Source organism: Postia placenta, assembly GCF_002117355.1.
Source record: "Postia placenta MAD-698-R-SB12 unplaced genomic scaffold POSPLAscaffold_6, whole genome shotgun sequence".
NCBI classification, from domain to species: Eukaryota; Fungi; Basidiomycota; class Agaricomycetes; order Polyporales; family Adustoporiaceae; genus Rhodonia; species Rhodonia placenta.
In genome coordinates this window covers 113,326-128,680 of record NW_020169837.1, presented here as the reverse complement: position 1 = coordinate 128,680, position 15,355 = coordinate 113,326, and the positions used below count along the sequence as shown (strand labels likewise).

The window sequence follows — 15,355 nt, the reverse complement described above, 5'->3', positions numbered from 1 at the left end:
AGAATCGAGACACTTGAGCGACACCCACATTATATCCAGAACTTACGGGATATATGCGCAACCTTTGCAAATCTAGTCTTATGTACTTCGAGACGGTTTGGAATATAATACATGCTGTATGAATCCTCTGGACCGCAGAGGAAGCATATACACGAACCACTGAGGCGGGAAGGAACGCGCGCTGGTGGCGTGGGACATTGGAAGCGCGATCGATCCTATTTAGGAAACCTGCCCGCGAGATTCATCCAATTTTTACGGAGCATCCCGCCGCAGTCAAGAACGCTATGCGGTGATCCCTTATACCACTACCTGGCAGCCTTGTCTTTCGGGTCTGAACAAGGATGTGGCTGACCGCGATTCCAGGAAAGGCAAACTCGTGCTAACTTCGAATAGCTTCATCTACCTCCCAACCATCTCGTGCCCTGTAAAGAAGTCTGCCAGGGGAATAGAGCGTAGGGCATCAGGCGTTCTGGCCTCAGGCCCAGGGCGGGGGCGCGACGATCGATGACTGCGTACCTGATCGCCCATGAAATGGTGCATGAGATCGCATAAACTATCGGATCAACGCTCTGTGAGCGCTCTTGCGGAGAGCATTAATTTGACCTCCCGCCCTATGCAATGTGTACAAACTGTGTGGAAGGTCTTAGGCTGGGTACGCTCAGAGTCAATCACACTGCACCGTTGTCCGATCCCAATGGAATCCATCGAGATTGGATTGGTATCGTTTATGTAGGCAGTTATAGAACACTGCGTGGATCTTGGTCCCTTGCCAAGGAACGGTGCGCTAGGTCGGTGGCTGTCGCGCCTTCAGTACCCGTGGTTTGTACTGTCAAAGTTTTCCTTGGCGCGGGACCATCCTCTTGAAGGTCGGTACCGTCTGTCGTGTGGACCAGGGTCAGCGTTCCTGGCATAAATACTGACCATCCCGTCCGATCCTGCGTTGACGTTCCTCGACCTCCTGTCCTGCGACTTCCTCGCGCGTAGAGACCCGCACTCCTTCCACACCTCACCGGTGTCACCGCCTTCCGCTCCTTTAAGCATCAAGCGTACCGACTTCAGATATGTGCTCCTTCAATTTCTATGCCGTGTTCGCTGCACTCCTCGTCGCACCTGCCCTCGTCGGCGCCAGGGTGCCCGTTACACGCACTTCCATGCGCGAGACAGCAGCCAATCCTGCCGCTGTGGGCCTCGCGCCGCTCGCGCTCGCGCACAGAACCCCCTTGACGAACGCACAGCGTCTTGCACGTGGCCTCACGCCCAACCGCCCGCGCTTCAACCGTGCCGGTGCGTCCTTCCCCCTTTTCTTTCCCTCGTCTCTGAGACTGACCTGGGGGGCTGATCACCACAGCGCGCGGGAATCTCGCTCCACGTGCGTCCGCCACGCCCGACCCGACGCCCTGCCCTGCGGTCACAGGCACCATCCAGGTTACGGGTGCCGGTACGGGCACCCCTGCGTTCATCTCGCGCGTCCCGAATGCATTTGGCGAGTACGCTGTCACCACTGACACGGCTGATGCGCTCATCGTGCAATACACGGACTGCGCGGACGCCAGTGTGATCGATCTCGCGACGCTCGTGAGTATGAGAGCGCATCGTCGGCGAGACCGACGGTACTACTGACTGACCGAGTGATCAATTGGTTGACTGACATGCGCATGCAGAATGGAATTGCGGATGTGCCGTACCTTGGCGCCATCACGGGCTTCGCGACCGCGCTCCAAGACCTAAGAAGGGGCTCGTCCGCGTACGCGTATATCGGCGGCACGGATCAAAGTAAGAAGTTTGTCATCTGCGGTCCGCTTTCGGCTGAGCGTTTCCACAGCGGCTCCCGGTGCCACTCCACAGGCCGTCTCGAACTCGTTCATGGCCGCCACCGGCGACCAAGAAGAGGCGGAGAGCGCGTTGTGGACGCTTAACCGCACTACGGGCGCGCTTAGTGCGCAGTGGGTGAACATCGATGGCAGTACGTCCGCGGCTTCTTGTTCGTTTTTCATTGAGTAGTAAGTACTGACGCTCGGACAGGCAAGCCTGAGACGATTATCGTGTACTCGCCCGAAAACTTCCTGGTCATCACGGGTGATCCCACCATCTTCGGCGCGTCGTTCGGCACAAGCCCCGTTGTGGTGCGTTGCCGTGCATTGTCATGCAGCAAATTGCGTGCTCATTGGGGTTACATCCACAGACACTTACCTTCGTTGCGGCATGATTGCTCCCGACTGCGGGTCGGAGATTTCCCAGGCCAACCTAATAAATACCAAGTGTAATGACATCCATTTCTCGCACGAGAGGCTTCGCGGAGCGGAGGGGTTCACAAACAACACAACTGTGGAGGTGCCAGTGAGCAGCTATTCCGGCTTTCGGTCAAATTTGATAGACATCGCACCTTACATCAACTCAACACAATCTGTCAGAGTAAAAATGTTTTAAGTTTTTGGCTATATCATTGCATTCGCTCAGGGAAGCACGCCTGTGGCTCATCGCGACAACAATACTCGATGGATTTTGATGGGGATGATCATCATAGATGTTTCGCCCATACAGAAGCAGTTTTTATGATCTCTTGTCTTGGATGACTTTGTACACTTTGCGCGAACGGCCGTACACAACCATCGCGTAACGCGGATGCAGGGCTGTGTTGGCAGACCCAGGTCGCTTTCCCTGGTTACTTAAGAAAGTAGGCAGTTCTGCAGAAGCCCTATCCGCGCAGGCCAGTACGAAAATTGATACGCACGTAACGTAATTTCAATTTGAATATTTGGTCCTGGTCTACGTTTTCGCCGCTCAAGCTCTTACAACAGCCGGACATAGTATCTCGGACGGATGACACAATATGACCGTTCCATACGCTTTTAATCTTTGTCTGGGGATTATACCAGACTGTCGAGTCCAAGGATAGTACGCGTAGAAATAGGTACCGCGCAGAGAAAACACCAAACTGTTGCAACCGAGTTAGTTTGAAAGGATGAGGTGCAAGCCCGTGTCTCAGAGAGGACAGGCGTGGGAAGGATGTTGGCGCTCGTTGACGCAGGTTGAGACCGGCGCTATCGTCCTTGTTGAGCCTCTCACGACTTCAATGACAATTGCAACTCGCATTTCTTCTTCAGCCTTATATTTTGACAGAGATTTGGATGTTACATCAGTGACAAACTCTAAGTATATCATTCTGTGCAGTTCATCGCAAAGGGCGGGGGTATCTACACTGGAACGTACAGCCTTGTGTCATCTGCTGGTGAGCATTCTACTTTCGTCCTTGTCGGAGAAGCGGAACAATGCACACTGTGATCACAGGCTTTGGTATGGTCACAGAATGTACCCTGAGAATCATCATATTCCTCAAATGAAGAAGTACACAGGGCAGACCACGAGTACGGCAACATTAACGCAATATCTACGCACGGCGGCGATGTTGAATGCTAACTCATTCCAGACCCTAAAGAGCATGCGATCTGGAGCGCGCCTACGTAGGCGCGGATTATGCTTCGACAAAGGTGAGTGTCTGTGATCGTAGGTTCGTCAACAACTCGCGCATAAAGAGGGGCATGTGAGGACGCACCACAACGGAGCCTGCGCCGTATGTCGTCCTGAACGCTGCGGGATTGCCCGTGAGGAGCAGGAAGTTCTCCGGCGCATAGTACACGATGCTTGTCGCGGGAGTGCCTATCGACGAGCGCGTCAATGTCTCGCAAATCTCCACGAAGAGGCTGTCTTACTGCGGTCGGTGTTCGACCAGTGCGCGCTGAGGACGCCCGTTGTGCGGTCCAAAGTCCAAATTGCGCTTTCGACATCTTCCTGTATGCCGGTTGTGAACGTGAACGAGTTCGGGACGGCCTGCGGGGTGGCACCGGGGGCCGCTGGGGCAGAGGACTCAGCACGACGTGCTGGATGAGACGGGACCGGCTTACTTTGCGACGTCCCGCCGAGGTACGCGTACATGCTCGAGCCGGGCCCGAGGTCGCCCGATGGGCTCGAGAAGCCAGTGATGCCGCCGAGGTGCGTAAAGTCCGCAATGCCGTTCTGCACCACGTATACGCGCATCACTTGTCAGTCAGCCGCACTGCACAAAGAGGGGGATACTCACGAGCGTAACAAGGTCCGCCGATGCGGCGCCCGCGCAGTTCGCGTACTGCACGAGCAGTGCGTTGGCAGCGTCAGTCGTGACGCCATACTCGCCGAACACGTTAGGGACGCGCGAAACGAAGGTGCTGGCGCTGGTCCCCGCGCCTGCGACACGGATAGTGCCAGTCATGGTAGGACAAGGATTCGGGTCGGGGGCGGCTGACGCGCGTGGGGCGAGGCCTCGGCGGGCTGCGAAGATCCTGCATGTCAGTCGAGACGGAGAAGAGCGCGGAACGGACGCACCTGCATGGTTGAAGCGCGGGCGGTTTGGCGCGAGACCCCGCGCGAGACGTTGTGCGTTCGTCATAGGCACACGCTGCGCAAGCGCGAGCGTAGAGAGGTCGCCGGTAGCAGGGTTGGGCGCCATGGTCCTATTGGTGCGCGTAGGTGCAGACGTGTGCGGGATGGGCAGAACGGCGCCAACAAGGGCGGGCGCGGCGAGGAGAGCGGCAAGGACGGCGGAAAGCTTGAAGGTGCGCATGGCGGACTTGCGTGCTTGGTGCTTAAAGGAGCGGAAGGCGGCAGGGCCGTGTGTAGGTGGGATGCTGGAATGAGCGTGGGTGTCCGCCGCGACGCGGGATTGTGGGGGAAGGAGACTAAGGACTGTCGAAGGAGAGCCGGCGTATATATATCGAAGAGGCGGACATTGCGGCTGACAGTCAGCCGCAGGCTGCAGTCGACCTTGCAGAGCGCGGCTTTCGTGTCAGCCGCTTGCGATAGCAGAAGATCGTTGTTCAGCCAAGATTCAAATGAAGCGCGCGAGCTACAGGTATCATAAAGCCGTTTTTGTATTATGTGGTTTGTGGTGTTACGAACCGCGGTCAAATAAAATGGGTTTCTTCGTGGCCACGAAGATTGAAGCAAGTGCAGCTAGAAGAAACGCTTGGCGCATATTCGATTGTATAACGACCAATCAAGTGAACCGTGTTTGCCCGACGACCTGGTAGATCCTCGGTGTAACAACCTGTTTGTGTCGCTCAAACAGGAAGGATGCCTTCCTAAATGGGACTAAGCGAGCGCCCATTGTTGGTCAGTTTGGTTCTCCGCTGCGTTCCCACTGTTCTCTTTTCGCGTTCACCACCACCAGCTAGATGGCAGACGCTGCCACTCGCTACCTATATCGTAGCACATATTTCACGCAGAACCGCCATTAAATCTAGTGCTTTCACACTGCCCAAGCTGATAATCGCTTTGTTTTAGCAGCGACTTTAGCCTGTTAACGCCACAATCTTGCATTGCGTAGTGGGTGCTTCAAAAGCTTGAAATGGCAACGCAACACATCTCCGAACTACTCGGATCGTACAATAATCTCAACTGTAACCATAAGGTGCGTCCCTCTTCGGGATCAGGGGATGTACAGGCTGCGAGTTCGCACAAAGATTATCCTCGTTGGAGACCCCGGTGTCGGAAAGTCGTATGTCTTCCTAAAGCTTTCTTGTGCGTATTACTGACGCATCTGACTCTGCCGGATTTCTCAGCGATCGTATGTACCTTTTCTCTTTCTCGCACCGGTGGCATCATTCAAGACGCGTATGCCTGCTACGATATTGTAGTGCTCGCGCGTTTCACCCGGAATGTCTTCGATTCGCAGCCGCGCAAGACGTATGGTATCAGTGTCGAGATGTACTCCATGCCAATTGACGGGAATGTACTGAAGACGTGGATATATGACATAGGTGAGTTTGAAATTCGGCCGGGCGAGGCAAGAACAGAATGCTCATGACTCATAATCTCAGCCGGACGAACTGATACTTATGATGCACGACCTGCTACGTGAGTTGTACCGCGTCAATTTTCTTCCCTTCCGCTCCTGCGGACTGCAGCGCTGCGCCGTACGAAGCTTCCGCTCGAGATTTTACTATTAGTGAATGCTATGTCTGACTTACCGTTAACCAGAAATATTGCATGCGCTGTTGGGGCTTTACTAGTCTACGACATCTCTAATCGCAGGACGTTTGAGCACATGCAAACGTGGCTCAAGGAGGTACGGGATCATGCAGATAGCGACGCGGTCATCATGCTAGTTGGAACCAAGACGGACTTGGTGGACAAACGCCGAGTTTCGACACGGGAGGGAGAGGCGTTCGCTGGTGCGTCTTGCGAATAAGGTATATAAGTACTAAATTGGGATTGAACTTCAATAGCGGGGAACGGCCTGAGATTCATGGAGACTTCAGCGGCAGACGCCACGAATGTTGAAAACACTTTTCATACGCTTTTCACCGGTACGGCCATACCGCACATCTTGCTCAGCTGTGTAGCTCAGTGTTCTATGTCCGCAGATGTTTATCAAGCTATATCCAAACCGACATTCAAGACACGGAGAATCAAGCATTTTGAGCGTCACTCTCGGGTAGGGCTTTGGTGTTTAATCACTTACCTCAACTATGTGATTGGTTAATACATGATTACCAGATCCTTGTTGTTGGGGACTCAAGCGTCGGCAAAACGTACGTTGTTTAAATTTGTGTGCCTCTTATGTCGCTGAAGCCTACGAATTACGCCGAATTGGTAATCAAAGAAACTGTGCGTGGGATCCCTGTTACGATTTTCAACAGTGTTGACACTTCATAGTGATATCACGTTTCTCGTGCGATGAGTTTTGCCTCGCCATAAGACCAACGCTTTCCATGAATCAAGAAAGCAAGCCGGTCGAAATTGCAGGAGAGCAGATACTAGCGCATCTATGGGATCTTAGTATGTGCCGTTTCCTTGTCTCGTTTCTTCCGCACATCCCTTTATATGATGCACTGGAATATACATTTTCTCTGCTTCTTCGCTTCGTGAATCAAGCGATGCTGAAATAGCTATGTCTCAGGTGGCCAAGATGAGGACCCCATGCTTATGACCAAGTAGGATCTAATGTCTCTATCGGGGCTTGCTGTATTGATTATTTCTCAGATTTTGTCGCTCTGCTTCGGGAGTACTGTTGGTATACGATGTGTCCAATCGCAACACATTCCAGAACATTCCGAAGTGGTTGGAGGAAGTACGCAAGAGCGCGCAACCTGGCACTCTTATTATGCTTGTGGGCAACAAGACCGATTTGCATCATAGGCGTGCAGTATCAATGGATGAGGGTCAAGCATTCTCAAGTGTGTCATTGGTAAATGCAATTCATGTTTGATCATTGTCTGATGCTAGCCAATAGTGGATAACGGACTCTTATTTATGGAAACATCGGCATTGGACAGAGTAAATGTAGAGTCTACTTTCCTGATGCTTCTGACTGGTATGTCAATGGGACCGGCGCAATAGGCCTCAATCTGATGGGTTTATCCCCCTAGCCATTCATCCCGCTACTTCCAATGTGCCCAGGCAGCCTACAATCGAGTCAGTGAATGAGCCGGTACGCACATTCATACTACACGAACCAAAAACAAGGACTAAGGAGGACAATGCCTATCAGATTGAGATACAAGATAGGAAGGGCAATGGTATGTACACAGACGGTGCTATCTATCACATATAAAATTAACCCCTAAACGCACTTTATCAGCTACGAGCATATTGACCAGCCAACCGCATCAGGACCACTTCGATTACATCATCAAGGTATGATGACGCGGCTTGAACTTCTGCCACACACTCGATCTTCACATATATTAGGTCGCTCTTGCGGGAGCGAACGGTGTCGGAAAGACGTGAGTCACCTGCAAAGCTTGTGTTGAATACATTGTCACACTCCTGATTTTCTTCTCCCCCCAGGAATCGTGCGTCGGCAGTCTGCAGGTCATATGGCCAGGTACTTATTTCTTATACCTCCCACGTAGTGGCATCGCGGTTTGTAAAGAATGAATTCACCACCGAGGCACGGCCAACCAGCTCCGCAAATGTTATGACGCGGACAATCAACATCGAGGATGCGGCGGTCAAAGCAGACGTCTGGGACACTGGTAGGTGACAGTTTTTGCTTGGCCATGTTTATCTTTCACTCGTGGTGTGAGGGTCGCTCCACGATAATTGATGCTACGAGGAAGGGCCAGAACCATGCTGAATCTAGCGTTCTCCAGCTGCTTTGCAAATGGGTAGACATGCACACGGGTGAGTAACATGTACCAAGGTTCTATAATGGCTGTCTTCATGCGAGAGATAGGTGTTTCCAAGATACCCACGGGGTGCTCTTGGTGTATGATATATCCACCACTAACTTCGGGTTTTTGGAGGTTGAGCGCGAGCTCGAACAACTGCGCACCTACATACAACCAGATACCATAATCGTTCTTGTTGGGAACAAAAGTGATTTAGTCGACGAACGTGTTGTGCCAGCAGATCGAGCGCAGGACTTTGCGGGTAAGTGCGGAGTGTGTGCAAACTTTCAGACTTGATACTCATTTATGTCGATAGAGAAGAACGGCCTACTATTTGCGGAGGCATCTGCGCTGAACGGCTCAAATGTCGAGTCCATCTTTCGAAAACTCCTGATCGGTATTTACGCGGTATCATTATGATAGGTCAGAATGCTGATGCTTCTGTGCATTCTTATTATGCAGATATTTACCATGTTTTCCTCGCAAAAGAGGTCATGGGTATTGATCATTCGCCAGTGTCAATACCCAACACTTCCCACACCAAGACACCTGGCAGAGGCATTGCTGACAATTGTGAAGGCTCTGTCGAGGCAAGCGCCGCTCAACCTTCGAAAGAGGCCGCATCGATAGGCCGAGTGCGGTCTGCTGGGTCTTCGATTCTGCTCTCCATGAGGTCTTGCTTCAGCTCGCGGCCAAAAGCATGAACTCTTGTACGTCTGAGCCTGCGTATATCGTAGTGTAGGTCAAGTTATCTGAAGAAGAGCTGTTATGGGATGCGGCCGCACCCCGTCACCTGGGACAAACAGTGCGGCATATACCCTGATCTCCGTAGAGAATGATGGACGGAATATGCTTGCATAGGCCCAAGCAGGGATAAAAGGCTTGCATACATATATATATAGTAGGTCAGGATACATAAATCTGATATCTGAATCGATCATACGGCGTCGGATCGATGGTGCATGGTGCTTTCCGCACTCACTCGCATGTCAAGACATATGTGATTAAGACGTTACCATACGGCAGGAGTGGTTAAGTACGTGGCAATCTACCACCTCAGCAATGTGGAGGATTTACTACTGATACTGTAAGGTGGGCGCCAGTGTACGTGACTCATGCAGGAGGAGCCCTGCGTGCTTCTTTCAAGTATTCTCGGGAGTCATGACAAACTACGATCCCCGAGCACTGTGCTGCAATTTCTTCGTATAGCATTAGACATGCTAAACTGTGTTCAGGGACCTAGAACAGCTAATCGGCTGTCCGTTTCACGGCGCGGACTATACTGCTCGAATAGGACACGTGTGTATACGTACAACTCTAGGCAACAAGCTGCACCTGCTCCAAATACTCTACATGCATGTTGATAGTCCCCCAAACGGTAAACGAAGAGGTGACCGCTCACACACACCGCCTTATGTCTAAAAAGCTTGCGTCTTACCATCACCTTAATAGTTTCAGACGACATTTATTGCAAGATAAACGACTGCTCGCCTTGGCGCCCACTCGGATAGAACGTGCACTTGTCGGAACCTGGGATTGTAATAAGCACATGCCATCGTATTTGGCATTTTTGTAGTACCTCGCAGACTCTACACGAGTCAGTCCTTGAAAAATTGGAAACCCCCCTATGCATTATCTCGCATCGCATCATAAGTACTGCAAGCTTCAATTGTCAATCGATCTTTCGCATCATCAAGCCTCCCAGTTTACTCAGTCACTTACATCGCATTCAGCTTTGTACCATGACCTATCGTGTATCAAGTAGAAGCTCGCTTTCCAGTACAAGCAGGACTGCCGCATGCCCAATTTTTACGGTCTCTACTACTTTCGCATACCTTCAACGTCAAAATTCACCTGCAGTGTTTTTTGATTGCTCCTTAAACAAACTCTATCTGAACACTTCGCTGAGCCGTCTGGCGCGATGTGCTCAATACTCAAAGCTTCTACAGTGAGTGTGTTGAAGTTTGTCCGAGTCCCGAAGCGAGAACGATCGACAAAGATATATCGCGTCTGTCTGAGCGCTGTCAAACGCGTAAGGAAAATTTAGAGAGGCTCGCGTCACTGCTTATCTTGCCGACGTTGAGAAGGCGCCCACGGTAAGCGATACGACTCAATACTAGGTACATTCAAAATTGCCGCTTAAATCTCGCTGGAAAGGAAGCGACTTTTCGCTGCTATTGAGCGCCCAAATGTGGCTGAAGGTCGCTGAAACGTCGCTGAAAGCGTCACGAATGACTAAGCGTGATGCAGCCGTGATTTGATCACGTTTTCGACTCGCGAAGGGCTGACCAGCCAATCAGGTTGGCGAATCATGCAAGCGTGACATGGCCGTAAGCCAGAATCTGCGAGCGCTTGCGACGAGCAGTCGCTTATTTGTCGCTTATTCTCGAGGGGAGTTCAGATTCTGCTCGCTGCTTTTGGCCGTTTAAATGTCGCTTGTTTTCCAGCGAGGTTTAAGCGGCAATTTTGAATGTACCTACTCAGTACTTCATGCCGATTGAAATGGCCGACAACTTGCCGGGTACTCTGCGCTCGATGCGGATCTATATAAAGCTCGCTGCATGAACAAAATGGTTGTTCAGGCTCCCAATTCTTTACCACGCACTCAATGGCTCTATTGAGAATATCTTTGCTGGCTATTAGCACTGCGTGCACATATGTCTCCGTTACAGCTCCTCAGCCGCAGGTTCAAGCCATATCACGTCCCTCAAACGTTGGAAGATATGAGAGATTATTCTCAGCAACTTCCCGAATACGTTGTCAGAGCATGAAGGTAGGGCTCAGTACAGCAGTTTATACATTGGTCTAACCATGCGATGGCATAGCTGCTCATAACAGCGGTCTTCATAATTGAGCTCTCCGTGGCAGTTGCAAAGGAATACCCCGATTCGCCAGGCACATGGCTGATATTGGGTTTGCTTGCTCAAGGTACAGCGACCGCTGCAGACGGGCTTCGCGCCTCTCCTCTGTTCCTAGTTGGCTGCGCCCTCACCGTCGTCAGCACGTTAATTCGCTTTCGGTGCTACAAGACGCTAAGTCGTTTCTTCACGTACGAAGTCGCTATAAGGCCTCAGCACCGGCTTATTACGGACGGCCCGTATGCATATGTACGACATCCAAGCTATACGGCATTGTTGTTCTGCCTCGTCGGGCTCAGCGTGTGCCACGGAAGCAGCGGGTCCTGGATGAGGGAGTGCAGGATCCTGGATACACCAGGCGGATTAGCTCTGGTTGCCCTCTACGCTGCATATGCGCTGCCGGTGACGGTTGCCTTCCTAAGGCGGGCTCCCTTGGAAGATACTTTGCTGAGAAAGGAGTTCGGCGAGCAATGGGAGCAGTGGGCTGAGAGAGTACCGTACAGGCTGATACCATTCGTATGGTGACCGTCTACTCATAGTGTAAGTGGACATATTATCATTATATGCGCCGTTTCTGACTGATGGGACTGTAGAGATAATGCTGTTGTCTGCCCTACGGGACATTGTGATATCGGGTCGATGATCAAACCAGGAGGTCATAGTCCGGATGCGCAGCGCTAATTTCTTCTCCATGCTCGGCACGCGCTCAGATATCATGAGACTAGTGTGAGACTAGTGGTCACTATGATAGTCACGATTGTGTACGCATACCTGTCGGACGCCCTCAGTACATGTCTGGGTCATATCAGGGCGACAGGGCCAGAGCTGCATTATACTTGCCTCGGAGTGCATGCCAGACGCAGGCTGTGACAAATAATTTCGCCTTCATCGGCTCGCTTCGAAATGTCGGTCGATAGCACAGCCCATCGCTGAATAGCGACGGGCGTTTCATCGCCGGACAGTATCTTCCTTCTAAGATACGGCAGGCATCATGGGATCGAGTAGCGATATGTAGTTCACACACGGCCATGATGAGCGCTGAAAACTTAATATCACAGTTAAATTCCTGGACTGCGGCTTCCATATCATCAAACCTGTAGATGGAACTCAATGTGTGCGCAAGCGTACCTCCGGCGACAATCAGCGGGCCATGGAGATAGCTGTTTACTTTGGTAAACTGTGGCTGTGACGATACCATGCCGAATTCCGCATCAACCCCGCTTGCGTGCAAACGTTATCTGGTATGTCTGATGATATGGAATCAGCCAGATCGGGCGCAGAGCGCAACAGCGGTCTTAGATTCGGCTGAGATTTGGATGACGGGTATGAAGCTATTAGTGCCGATTAGCAATGAAGCACAATGCAAGATACATGATCTGTACTGCGAGGATTATCAATTACAGTCTCGTGTGCATACTGACAAATAATCCCACTTATAACAGAAACCCTGGCAGTTCAGGTCGGACACGTTCGTACATACTGTGAGAGAGGGATAGAGTCAACCGATGCCGAGGGCTTCGGCTCAGCCTGTCAATTTTATTTCGGATAGCCTTTCGTGAAACCCTCGCGAGTAGTGTGCTGAGCTTTCTGCGATTGCGATGTGAGCTGTTGACCCTTAACACTGAAATATGTTACTGCACGTACCTCAACAGCTCTACCAGACGAAAGGTATCATCCTGTACGGCACCCGTTTCGACCACTGCTCCCATTCCTTCCCGAATTCGCGCTTCAAGAGGGCATCTTCCAGTGGGGCGCGCCGCAAAAAGCCGATCGTGACAGATGAGATGGACAAGGCATATAGCCCCATGACTGTCTTGCCAGCCACAGTGTCCAAAAGACCGGACTCCCTCATCCAGGAGCCAGGACACCCGTGGCAGATTCCCAGCCCGATCATGGTAGCAATCCAGGCTGTGTAGCTGGGGTGCCGGACATACGCATATGGGCCCTCAGTGACGAGACGATGGTTGTCTCGAATAGAAACCTCGAAAGTGAAGAAGCGGCCGAGAGTACGGTAGCAGTACATGCGGAGGAGACCGCCCAGCGTCGCGAGAGCGCAGCCTACCACAAAACTGCGGGTGAAGCGAGCCCTGCTGGCGAGTATCGCAGACCCTCGCACGAGCACGCGAAGAATTTGCTGCGAGAAGGGGTGAGAGGGATAGTTGCGGGCAAGGATGACTGCAATCTCCAACAGGCCGGCGGAACAGAGGGAGTACTATAGTGAGGCGCAACGAGATTAGCTCATAGTCGGCAGTTGGAAGGAAACTGATTTACTCTCAAAACCTGAGCATGGACTTTTGAAGTCGAGGAGAAAATCTGTTCATAGGTTCCGACAGTCTGAGGACGCTCAGCTGGAGGCACCTGGGGCTGAGGTGGGTTAACGGTCGTGTAAGCACCGAGTGTTGCGGCCACAATGGCGGGGATCTTGGTCAGAGACATCGTCACCGCAAAGAGAAGGAGTTCGAAAGGCAGAGACTGCTTGATGACACACTTTATGTTTCAGCAAGGCTTCGCGACGTGGGAAATAGTCCCCTTCCGCCCCTGAGCCCATCGGAGATTAGACAAGCGGCAGGAGAATATTCGCAGTCTACAGGCCACATGGACATCATCTAGCGCTGCAAATGTGGTGGCGAGGTTTTCCATTTCTTGGCGGCCATGGAATTTGTATCAGAGGATATACGCACAAGTTTGAAGCTGAAAGTAATGCGGATTGTATTGTAGCGGCGAGCGTTGAATGAGGCTGCGCAGTCTCGCGAGACCTGTCAGAGAAATCCAGTCATATCGCAGCTGACCCGGCTGAGCGATAGACGGAGAAATGGAGGGCATCTAAGGTTTAAGTACCGAAGAATACATAAATGACAAAAGCGATCATGCCGAGCCCAGTTAGCGCCGAAGCATGACGCGTCTCAAAACGCTATGAGTAGGGGCAACGCCTATTCGAAAAGCGTCCCCTGTCACGTGACCTGGACGCGCGGAAAAAGCGGACGCGACATGCTTGTCGTGCCCTGGCTACTGGTACAGTGGCCATAAAATCAGGATGATATTTGTGTAGTTTGTCATGTACATAAGGAGTGTATATGCACTGTTATAGAGCTATTTACAGTGTGTGCGATGAGCAATTAGGTCAGGCATGGAATGAGCCATCTGCAGTGGGGGAGCGTAGGCTATGTACGAGATGTTCATGCGAGAGATCGACCTCTCTGAGGTGCGCTACTGTAGCTGGAGTCGATGATCGGTCTATAGAATTTTAATCAGCCCTCCAATTGACTGAGTGTTGCCCATCTTCGGGTCAGTTTACTGATGAGAAGCAAGAAGTAGTACTACGCACCTGAAGGGTTTCTTACTCTTCTGAGCCTTGTCTCTTTACCATTCAACACTCCTGAGAGACCACTTCACGCCATCTAACATGTTCTGCAAGTTCCTCCAAGACACCCACTTCCATTATGCTTGAGCTTAGACAACATGTTGGGCTGTTCTTCCAAAGGACTGAGGTACAATTGCCTGAGCATTTGATAAGTATTGTGTTAGGGAGGGGTGCTGCCAGAAGATGTCGATGAGTATCGGACTCTGCGCCTTGCAGAAGATGCAGCAGCACCAAGTGGTTGAACATAATCTACTTGGTCCTGAGCCTTGCTCCGTGGATTAGAGACAAACCCTAGTAGATAGTGACCCATACACAGCCGTAGACCAAGGTGAAGCTATCAAAACACATTCCGGTCCATCTAGAAGAGAGGGAGCATGGAGGGTACTATTGCTGAGCATGTTGAGGCGTGCGCGACCTGCTTACGTAACACGTGTCGTGCTCTCACAATGAGGTGCACTTTCCGACGTCTCGCTGCACTCCGAACATCGCGGAAAAGGTGTCACAAGCAGCTCGGGGACCCACTCAAGAAAGTCTTCAGGATGGATTTTTTTCAAACATATCTATTTTACAGCTACAGAAAATAAGCCCCTGGAAGGATAATTTGGAAGATTCTATCCAGAAGACTTTCTCAATAGCGATTTTACATGATTTACGGATGGCTGACCAGAATATTTGGAGTATGAGGAACCAGAGAAAAGTGCACCTCATTTTGCGCCCACTTTGCGAGACGCGGCAAGCGTGCCACATGCAGACACATCAGAGTTTAAATTGGCTGAGCGTTGCCCCTACTCAAATGCTATGGTGCACACTGCTTAGTCACCACCTAAAATGTGCAGTGGCCAAATCGGTTGGGCAGTTGTTCACCACTAAGCGCCCGTGGCCATGGGGTAATATATTGTATAGAGTATAGCATACTACTTACTTATCGGGATACAGCAGTGCCACAGCTGTGTTTGACCACAAATCATTTTGTTAGAAGAACCTTCAGC

General features: G+C 51.5%; 5 protein-coding genes across 6 annotated transcripts; 3 read left to right on the top strand and 2 right to left on the bottom strand.

Moving 5' to 3' along the window:
• Positions 1–1,061: 1,061 nt before the first annotated feature.
• Positions 1,062–2,206, top strand: POSPLADRAFT_1140967 (hypothetical protein; the record flags this gene model as incomplete). Its single annotated transcript, XM_024485239.1, has 6 exons — positions 1,062–1,284; positions 1,415–1,575; positions 1,662–1,773; positions 1,823–1,963; positions 2,023–2,123; positions 2,183–2,206. The coding sequence occupies 6 exons, from the start codon at positions 1,062–1,064 to the stop codon at positions 2,204–2,206; spliced, it is 762 nt and encodes a 253-aa protein (XP_024339331.1).
• A 1,266-nt stretch (positions 2,207–3,472) lies between these two features.
• On the bottom strand, positions 3,473–4,597 carry POSPLADRAFT_1141799 (hypothetical protein; the record flags this gene model as incomplete). Its single annotated transcript, XM_024485347.1, has 6 exons — positions 3,473–3,496; positions 3,554–3,657; positions 3,711–3,851; positions 3,903–4,014; positions 4,079–4,305; positions 4,360–4,597. 6 exons carry the CDS (start codon positions 4,595–4,597, stop codon positions 3,473–3,475), a joined length of 846 nt encoding a protein of 281 aa, XP_024339330.1.
• A 783-nt stretch (positions 4,598–5,380) lies between these two features.
• Positions 5,381–8,970, top strand: POSPLADRAFT_1033309 (hypothetical protein; the record flags this gene model as incomplete). Of its 2 annotated transcripts, XM_024476926.1 has the most annotated exons (20): positions 5,381–5,443; positions 5,466–5,553; positions 5,670–5,792; positions 5,853–5,889; positions 6,013–6,206; positions 6,261–6,341; positions 6,399–6,469; positions 6,532–6,566; positions 7,018–7,211; positions 7,268–7,348; positions 7,404–7,553; positions 7,616–7,671; positions 7,726–7,760; positions 7,825–7,829; positions 7,890–8,012; positions 8,149–8,160; positions 8,224–8,409; positions 8,464–8,544; positions 8,610–8,782; positions 8,890–8,970. In XM_024476926.1, 20 exons carry the CDS (start codon positions 5,381–5,383, stop codon positions 8,968–8,970), a joined length of 1,869 nt encoding a protein of 622 aa, XP_024339328.1. The 2 variants fall into 2 exon arrangements, with proteins under 2 accessions (XP_024339328.1, XP_024339329.1); XM_024476927.1 differs by lacking the exons at positions 5,381–5,443; positions 5,466–5,553; positions 5,670–5,792; ... (6 more) ...; positions 7,268–7,348; positions 8,890–8,970 and having other exon boundaries at positions 7,515–7,557; positions 8,130–8,160; positions 8,213–8,409; positions 8,610–8,851.
• A 1,785-nt stretch (positions 8,971–10,755) lies between these two features.
• POSPLADRAFT_1140721 (hypothetical protein) lies at positions 10,756–11,530 on the top strand (the record flags this gene model as incomplete). The annotated part of the gene is made up of 2 exons (XM_024485217.1): positions 10,756–10,920; positions 10,973–11,530. 2 exons carry the CDS (start codon positions 10,756–10,758, stop codon positions 11,528–11,530), a joined length of 723 nt encoding a protein of 240 aa, XP_024339327.1.
• An 855-nt stretch (positions 11,531–12,385) lies between these two features.
• On the bottom strand, positions 12,386–13,442 carry POSPLADRAFT_1169211 (hypothetical protein; the record flags this gene model as incomplete). The annotated part of the gene is made up of 3 exons (XM_024488049.1): positions 12,386–12,592; positions 12,650–13,217; positions 13,277–13,442. Coding segments are annotated over 2 exons (724 nt in total), but the record flags the coding sequence as incomplete, so codon positions are not given.
• Between the last annotated feature and the right edge of the window lie 1,913 nt (positions 13,443–15,355).